The following is a 9,703-nucleotide window of genomic DNA, read 5'->3' on the forward strand; positions in this document are numbered from 1 at the left end:
AATGTTTGTGAATATGTGAGAAGATAATTTTCTTCTTTTTTTTTTTGTCACGTTTACCTTTTCCCAGGCTGGTATGGGAGAAAAAATTGACCCATACCTGTCACCATGAATAAACAAGTCAATGGCTTGCATCAATAGATAATAGTAACAATTTATTTTTCCAGTGATGTGTGGGAAAGGCTAGTTATTAAACAAATAGACAAAACCAAGATCTCCAGAAACAGCAGACAAGTGCAGAGCCACAAAGCATTAAGGCACATGTGAAATTCTAGGAGAGACTAATCTTCCTGTTGGCACAGAGTTGTGAGGAGGATGATATGAAATTCACTTGATTATTTGGTTTGTAGTTGTCCTTTGTGGCGTCTTTAGGTTGTTTAAATTCTGTATAAATCAGTAGTTACGGAACTACTTGAGAGTTGATCCATGGTCAGGGCACTTCCTAGTGAAGTTTATTTTGTGGAATTGCTGATCCCTGGCTTTTCTAAGCACATAGAAAAGAGCAGTCACAAGCAAAATTAAGCATAGTAGCTGTCCCAGTTTTATCACTGGTGTTACTGTGATTTTTTGGAAACTGTGTAATAAATTATTCCTAATTACTAAGATTTCAAGTTGTGTATTATTTCTGTTATTCTCTAATTGTCAATAGTTTTCTAAGTTACGTCTAGCGGTGGAAACAAATATACAGAAGGCAGAATGGATCCCTTGTTTTGGCCATCAGAAACTAGCAGCTTTCGACGTTTCACTCCTGAGTCCTTGGCAGCAATTGAGGAAAGAATTGCTGAGAAAAAAGAGCAGCAAGACAAAGTTAACCAGAAAAATAAAGACCAAGGAGCTGAAGAAGAAAAACTTACTCCACAGCTTGACCTAAAAGCCTGCAAAAAACTTCCATCCTTGTATGGGGATCTTCCTGTGGAGCTCATTGGGGAACCTCTGGAAGATCTTGATCCATACTACAGTGATCACAAGGTTAAAACTTTCAAAAGCATTTTTTTTTTAATTTTAATTTTGTCTATGAAATCTTAAAAGATAGTAACAGTTCTATTCAGGAGTAAAAAAGTAAAAGTTCTATTCAGAAGATGCTGGGTTTTACAGTTCTGTAGACAGGTCATCCAACATTGCTAGCATTTCTGAGGGCAGGATTACTAAGGTATGTTCCACCTTATGTAATAAAAAGGTATTTTTAGTTTCAGTCAGCAATCAGAATTATGAAAACATGATACACTTGATAGGTATGCTTTAATAGGAAATATATTCTGGGGTAACCGATGCTTTGTTTTCCAGAGCAGTTTCTGTGCTGTCTGTGTGTCTGAACTCACTGGTCATGTAAACAGTGCTTGCCGCAGTAGATCATGCTGGAATTGCTGACTTGCTGCAGATACTTTTGCAGAATTATAAAAACCATAGAAACGAGGGGAGACATACAGTACTCTGTGTAGCAAACTCATATATTTTGCTTCCAGTAAATTTGTTTTCTGTTATTTTATGTCTCATCATCGTTTATTGCATATACTCCGTGATATTGCAAAGTGTTTTTTGTTGTCACCCACGGGAATGTGTAAAGCAGATGCTTTGTTCTTCCAGAATTGTTTGTTGTGTTGGTTTTTTTTCCTCAAAGTAATCAAAGTGATATTCTTGAAGACAAAGGGTGATTAAGTTGAAGAAGTTTACATTAAAGTTAGCGAACTGTGCTTTCAATTCAAGAGATTTCACTTTTCACATGGCAAAAGTACTGAGCTGCATGGACTTCAAGGTAGCTTAGAGAGGATTTACACTGTTACTTTAAAAATTTGGTGATATTTCAAAATTAAATCTTTTGGTTTGACTGGACTGGATTCCGGCAGCCTTATAGGATATGTATTTTGTAAGTCATCTTTCGTAGCCTATAAAACTATCCAAGAATAAGATGCTTTGGAGAGTGATTAACACCATTGTTGTCCCAGAACAGTGTCCTTTAATCCCTTTGACTAAGTGAATGTGATCACTTGCCCTTCAAATTCATTCCCATTACTACTTCTTCCTCACAGGCTGTAGTGAACTCTTATAGAGCTGATATCTCTCTTTCAAAATGTGGTATCATCAGGTGACAGCTCCGAGTAAGAATAGTGGAAAGCTTTACTCAAAATTGCAGTTAGATGTAGTTCTAGATGTGGATTTGAAAATCTAAACATTTAGTTTGCGGGCAAAATATTGTTTTGTTAAAATACTTCATATACTGTGAATTTATTTTTTTTTTTTTAGACTTTCATGGTGATAAATAAAAGGAGGACTATTTTCCGGTTTACTGCCACGCCTGCCTTGTGTATAGTTGGGCCTTTTAATCCAGTAAGAAAAGCAGCAATTAAAATTATGACTCATTCATATCCTTTTATTGGTTCTCATTTCGATTTTAAAAGATACTGTACCATTTCCCGTTGTTCTGTTTGTCGGTTAGTTTTAATGTAATTGTAAGCTCATTGGGCCATGATAGACGTTTTGAAAAAGTTATACTGAATCTTGTTTTGCAACAGCTAAGATACTTAAGTGGTGTTTGTATAAGAAAAAAAAAGTCAAAAAGTTGACATTTAAATCAGATTTGTAGATACAATTATGAAACAACATTTATAAGCTACTGTATGATATTTTAGCCCTCTTCCAGAACTTTTTCTAAATGTCAATTGTGGACAAACTAAAATAAAAAAAAACCCAAACAAACTCAAATAGTGACTCCCTAGTTATTAAAATATGAACGATGTGATTTATGGCAATTCTTTCTTGAAAGAGTCTGGTGTTATCCTAAGAAAAGCGTTTCACAGTCAAGTTTAGAAAGTACGGAAGAGTGCTCATATTTTATATTTTTGAAAACAGTGTAAAACTAGAGTGAAGAATGTAAAAATGCGAAGGATTACAGGTGCAAAACTGTAGGCTGAGTAGTTTGGCTCTTTCTGCCAAACATCTGTTTTCATTTGAATTTGTTAATTCTAAATTTAAAGCCAATTTTTTTTTTAGAAAAAAACAAACACTTTTATTGTGTGGCAAATGAACTTTCATTAAATGATGGTGTTTTTTATGTATGTTTTCATCTCTGGCCACATAAAATTAGAATGTTTTCTGAAGTTGTGCCACATCACAGGTGTCTCTTTTAAGAATGTATATATGGAATCACAGTTTCAAAAAACCCACTGGTTATTGATAAATAAGCCTTTTCGTCTGGTTTTCGTAGGCTTTTAGCTGTGGCCCATTTCTCTTTATTCCATGTTTCTGCTGGGAGGAAATGGAGGTTTCTAAAGTTTTAAATAACATTAAAAAGCAGAGGACTCAGATTTTTTTTCATTTATTTATCTCCCTCATTTTTTTCTGTCAGACACATGATTTTGCACTAGTGTCCTAATTTCCAAAACTATCTCTACATGCAGATAATTCATTGATGTTTTTAAATTGTGAAGTTTACCCAGCTGAGCAAAAGTTTGATCTGGCATCAGTTTCTTTGGAAAACACATGAAAAGTCCTGAGCATCTTCAAAACCATAGTAATTATATGAATAACTGTATGTTTGGATTTTTTTCTGTGTAAATCAACAACTTTTCTGAACTTTTTCCTTAACTTTCCTTCCACATTATTTGTTGGCTTTATTACATGTATTGTGGTACTCAATTGTGCTTCCATGGCTGTAACTAAGCTTCCAAAGCCACTTGAGTGGACTGAGTAAGTATCTTCGTTGGTATTTGCTCGCTCTTTTTCTAACAATGCTAACATGCTGAACTGAACAATTTAAATAAGGTGGTGATTTAAGTCTGGGACTTAAATTCTCAGACAGACCTCTGAGGAAGATCTAGGATTATTATAATCATATCACACAGTCTTCCTTGGAGCTTCAGTGCCTTTTCTTAGAGGCTTACACTGTATGCCCTTTTCTCTGCATTGGCTAATTTTGCCATCTGGTGTCACATAGGTTGCCCTATTTTTCTTTTGAAGGATTAAGCCTTTTAAAGAGACTGCAGCAGGATTCTGACAAGATCTCTCACTCTGTGTCAATAACCCCAATGTCTGTTATGGCCAGCTCATGCAAAAATAAGGCGTAAATATTCATTCCAGTCTTGTTTCCTGGGAACACCCCTGGTTCAGTTGTTCACATTAGGAAGCCATGTATTTATAACATCTTGTAACCTTTGGTAACTGTGATTTGTATCCAGTGTAACTTGCCTTACTATTCCGGAATTAAATCCTGAAAACTTGCCTGGGGTCTCAGAAGTTCTATAATTTTAATTCTTATTTTGGGGTAAGCATGGCGATGTTGATAGCTTAATTTTCTGTAGGATTTCTTTCAGTTATAGAGTGTTTGTCAGAATAAATGTATATAGTGTGCAAACTTTACAGTCTAAACTAGATCTTTGCTGTTATTGTTCTGCCAAAATGTTGAGGTTTTGAAATTTTCCAGCCTGCTTTAGAACGTAAACACAGTCATAAGTAAATGTGAGCTATCCTTCATCCAGAAATAATATGGTCTGCTTATGTGAACATTTGTGATTATAGATTTAATGGAAATCTTATTGAAATTCAGTAAGGCATCTTCTTATACACCTGATGTTTCTGAAAGTAATGTAACCTCTCCTATTTCACTTCACGTTTTCTACCTTCATCTCCATCCAGTGATTAAATCATACAAAAGGTAGGACTGTGCCTGAATGCATCATATTTTTATTTCTATAACTTTCTGTCTCAGGTATCTGTTTATTGTCATATACACTGGTGAAATATTGATAAAAATATTAGCAAGAGGATTTGTTTGGAATGAATTTGCCTTTCTTCGAGATCCATGGAACTGCCTGGATCTTGTTGTTACTATTGTGAAGTAAGTAAAAGTCAGTTATTCTTTTGCACTCAAGGGAAAAACATGGAGATAAAATGCAATTTGATATCGCTGAAGTTCTTTAGAGTGGTTGCATATGTGCAAAGAGAAAAATAGTCACAGACCTTAAGGCAGGACCTAAATGCAAAGCTCATCTTAGAACTCTTTGGTTGTTCTGAATTTAGTACATACTTAAATTTTGTTAAGAGGCAGCTGCATAGACAGCCAAAACCAAACATACCTCTTTATATTGTCTCGGTTGTACTCTGGATCAGAAAAAACTCATCTGAGAAGGATCCAAAGTGGGTCGCAAGGTGTTGAATTATATGGTGATAAAAAACAGATGAAATCCCAAGAATGTAAAGTGCTGCTCAGGAATACACAGACCTAACTTTACATACATGGCTTAATTTTACAGATACGTTAGTCTGAGTAAAAGTATGGGCAAGGTTTCAGCTCTTCGAACTTTCAGAGTACTGAGGACTTTGAAAGCTATTTCAGTAATACCAGGTAAGGAAAAACAAGACTTAAGAACGTTCTCTCACCTTCAGCAGCACACTATTTCTCATTCCTCTCCTTTTCTTCAGTTTTCTGGTCACTGTTTGCGACAGTTAACGAGATCCCAAGGTGTGGCTATTTTGCAGTCTGTACTAGTTCTCAGCAGCATCCTGATAGAATATTTATCATCCTTCCTCAAGATGATTTTGATTCAGGCAAATTTTTGTATTTTATGCTTTTTCTATTGCATCCTTAATGCTAATTTTACTTAGCCTAGTGCACTATTCAATGCATTGTCTTAACATAATATGCATATACCGCCTGACAACGCTTTTCCTTTCGTACTTGCCATGGAGAACAAAAATTTAAATGTAATTTTACTTTTTTGTTGTTTTGAAAAGCTTTTAGAAAAATCCTGGTTATCACTCTGCCTATGTCGTATTTTAACCTGACAACGCTTTTCCTTTCGTACTTGACATGGAGAACAAAAATTTACATGTAATTTTACTTTTTTGTTGTTTTGGAAAGCTTTTAGAAAAACCCTGGTTATCACTCTGCCTATGTCGTATTTTAAATTCAGTTATTCTGCCTCAACATTGGTCTTCAGTTCATAGATAACCTATTTTCACAGAATCACAGAATGTTTGGGGCTGGAAGGGACCTCTGGAGGTTCACAGAATCATAGAATCACTATGGTTGGTAAAGACCTTCAAAATCCTCAAGTCCAACTGTTACCTAGCTCTGCCAGGTCCAATTCTAAATTATGTCCCTAAGCATGGGTCCAGCCCACCTGCTCAAGCAGGGCTACCAAGAGCCAGTTGCCCAGGACCATGTCCAGGCGGCTTTTTAATATCTCCATGGATGATGAGACTCCGTAACATGGATGATGAGACTCTGCAACCTCCCTGGGCAACTTGTGCCAGTGCTCTGTCACCTTCAGAGTAGAAAAGTGTTTCCTACTTGTTCAGATGAAACCTCCTGTGTTTCAGTTTGTGCCCACGGCCCTGGTCCTGTCACTGGGAACCACTGAAAAGAACCTGGCTCCATCCTCTTTGCACCCTCCCTTCAGATATTTGTAGACATTGACGAGGTTCCCCCTGAGATTTCTCTTCTCCAGGCTGCACAGCCCCAGCTATCTCGACCTTTCCTCATGGGAGAGGTGGTCCAGTCCCTTCATCATCTTTGTGGCTCTTTGCTGGACTTTCTCCAGCAAGCCATGTCTGTCTGGTAGTAGGGAAGCCAGAACTGGACCCAGTACTCCACGTGTGACCTCTGTAGTTCTGAGTAGAGGGCAGTGATCACCACCTTGACTTGCTGGCCATGCATTGCCTCATTTGTCACGTTTGTCTACATTGTTGGTTAATGTTTGACTTGGTGTCCACCAGAGCCCCGGGGCCTTTTATACTGAGCAATGCAGCCCCGGATACCGTTACACCTCATTTGTCACGTTTGTCTACATTGTTTGTTAATGTTTGACTTGGTGACCACCAGAGCCCCGGGGCCTTTTATACTGAGCTGCATTCCAGATGGGTGATCCTTAAGATATTATTGTTCTCTTTCCCATGTCACAAATGTTCTTTTGCTTTTTAATGGATAACTTCTCTAATGTATTATCTTCTAAGACAGAATTCCCTGAGGTCAGCACAAATGATCATTTCTTGTAATGTGTATTTGGCACAATGTGAAGTACTTGTTTAAATTGATCAAGCACAGACATCTGTCCATATTCATTAAAGTCCATAAGAGTTTGCTTAGATGCCATCTTAATTTAAAATTTTCAAGTTAGAAAAATTAGTGTTAGAAGGAACTAAAAGTCAAATAAATTATGATTAGGAAATCTAAGTAAAAATACTTTTCTTATTCCTATGCCTTATTTTACCTCATTTAATACCCTTAAGTTACAAATCATTTACACTAATTACTTTTAACATACTTGCAACTTTTGTATATTGTCATAGGGGAACACTGCTGCATTCCTCTTCTCATTTTGCATATTATTGAATTATTTTTCTAGGTCTGAAAGTCATCGTAAATTCACTTATTGAGTCTGTTAAGAAGCTTACTGATGTGTTGATCTTGACTGTTTCTTGCTTGAGTGTATTTGCTCTAATAGGCCTCCAGCTTTTTATGGGCAATTTAACATCCAAATGTGTCCTCACTAACGCTACGTACAATGACACATTATGTAAGGATGCCAAGATATACGTACCAAGTGATGAAGGTAAATTTTATTCCCTTCTCCCTTTAGGTAATCTGTGTATCTTCCTATGTGTGTTTGGTTTTTTTGCAGAGATGTTAAAACTGAACGGGAGATTAGTGCATCTTGGATTTGGAGAAAGATTAGCAGTCTGTGGGATAGGAGGGACTGAGTTTTCTATAAGCATTTTCTTCTTTACCTACGTACACTGCACAAGGGTCCTAATTTTCGGGGTACAGCACAGAGAATTATTTTTTCTGTCCCTTAATCTGTATAATTCAGGGATTTTGCCTGCTTCTCACAGAGATTCTTCTTTTTACCAGAGACCAAATAAAATCTTGCATTGTGAATTGTGCAGTTTACATATATATATATATTTTAAACAAAAAAATTGCCATGAGGACAGATCTGCAGAGAAACAGCCCTGTACACCCTTTGCTGTGAAAGGAGTCTTTCACAGAGATTCAGTCTATTAGGGTGGTTTTTAAAGTGGAGTAATGCATAGTTTACTGTCAGAGTGCTGTAGGAACTGACAACTTCTGATTTTATGATTCCTTGATATATTTTTTTAATTAGATATCTGCTACAGGATGAATAAGTCTTCCGAAATACTGCTCTGTGGGTTCAGTTCAAATCCCAGGTAAGTGAACGAAACAGCTCTGGTACCTTCTTATTTTTAACTCCAGGTGTATGATGGTTTTACTTTTGGCCTACAGGAATTGTGATGATTTTGCAGGAGGGCAGAATGTGTGTGGGTTATTAAATTAAAAACCAGATATTTCACATCAGAAAAAGAATTAAGTACTAGGATACAAGCAATTATGTATTGTTCCTAACCAGTGGTAATATAATGGTGATGTAGAATGATATAAAAGAGGAGCAGAACAGATCAGTAGAGTTGTGAGATATTAATAAACTCTCCTAATTGTTGATGAATTATTTAGAAGTAAACATATTTCCTTTTCTTCCCCCTCTTTGTGTATTTGTTTGCATGTATCCTACATCAGTGGAGTGTCTTTTCTTTGACTAGAGAAGTGTCTTTCTAGGATTGCCTGATATAAATCAACCCTTCTGGTGGAGTTATATTAGAGAAGAATGAAATAGACTTTCAGATAAATGGAGAAAACATATATTTGATGTTGTGTACTGGGTGCTTTCAGTTACAATCTAATACTGCAAGTAATTTTTGTTTAACATGCCTTTTGTGGTTAGAAAAGAGTGCCCAGAAAACTATACCTGCATGAAGATTGGGAAGAATCCTGACTTTGGTTATACAAGTTTTGATCATTTTGGCTGGGCCTTCCTTTCTTTATTCCGTCTGATGACACAGGATTGCTGGGAGCGTCTCTACAGACAAGTATGTACTTTACTACCTGCTAGAGTGACTTTGCACATTTAGTTTTGAGCCCAATTTCATGACTGTATAATCCTCACATTGATCCTTATTACCGAGTTTTATTAATTTGGTCTTTACAGCTGTAGTTGTCCTCTCATAACTTAAACTCTGGTGATCTTTTGCCCAGTTAGCTGAGAGATATTTACTTTTAAGAATAGCTTTTGATAGTTCTTCTCTGAACTGCGTGGCATCATTATGAATATTTGATGGTCTCTTACCTAAAGATAAAATATTGTATGATCACAGAGAAGTTTTTAAAAGGTGTAATTCACTTGAAGGCCAGGGGAACTCCTGACTACCTGCATTTCTAGACCTTCTGTGTAACTTATAACAGAAGTAGATCCTACTGTTTAATGAAAGCAGTGCAGTATGTTGACCTCTTCTATGGAACAGAAAAATTAATTGTTTAGAGTTAGTTTGAAATTCTGTTGTAAATGTTAGTTTGTTAAGATTTTATTACAACCTCTGCCTTTTTCTTACAGGTTATCCGCACATCTGGAAAGAACTACATTTTCTTTTTCCTGGGGGTAATCTTTTTATGTGCATTTTATCTCTTCAACCTGATTTTGGCTGTAGTAACTATGGCATATGAGGAGCAAAACAGAGCCACTCTTGCTGAAACAGAGGCAAAGGAAAAATTACTTCAGGAGGCCCAAACAATTCTAGAGAGGGAACAGGTTTGTAAATTATTATATATAATATATAATATATGGTTCCTTTTGTTTTCTTCTGTTTGTGAATTAGGGAAATAAGGTTTTTAATTAAACATATGCTTGCTTTCTTACAT

At 36.3% G+C, this 9,703-nt stretch overlaps 1 protein-coding gene across 1 annotated transcript; it reads left to right on the forward strand.

Annotated features, from left to right (window-relative positions):
* Positions 1-693: 693 nt before the first annotated feature.
* Positions 694-9,593, forward strand: LOC104269841 (sodium channel protein type 5 subunit alpha-like; the record flags this gene model as incomplete). Its single annotated transcript, XM_009864470.1, has 8 exons — positions 694-966; positions 2,239-2,426; positions 4,700-4,828; positions 5,244-5,335; positions 7,338-7,544; positions 8,097-8,160; positions 8,733-8,877; positions 9,399-9,593. Coding segments are annotated over exons 1-8 (1,293 nt in total), but the record flags the coding sequence as incomplete, so codon positions are not given.
* Between the last annotated feature and the right edge of the window lie 110 nt (positions 9,594-9,703).

The sequence above is a fragment of the Apaloderma vittatum genome, unplaced genomic scaffold (genome assembly GCF_000703405.1).
Source record: "Apaloderma vittatum isolate BGI_N311 unplaced genomic scaffold, ASM70340v1 scaffold10212, whole genome shotgun sequence".
In the NCBI taxonomy this organism is placed as follows: Eukaryota; Metazoa; Chordata; class Aves; order Trogoniformes; family Trogonidae; genus Apaloderma; species Apaloderma vittatum.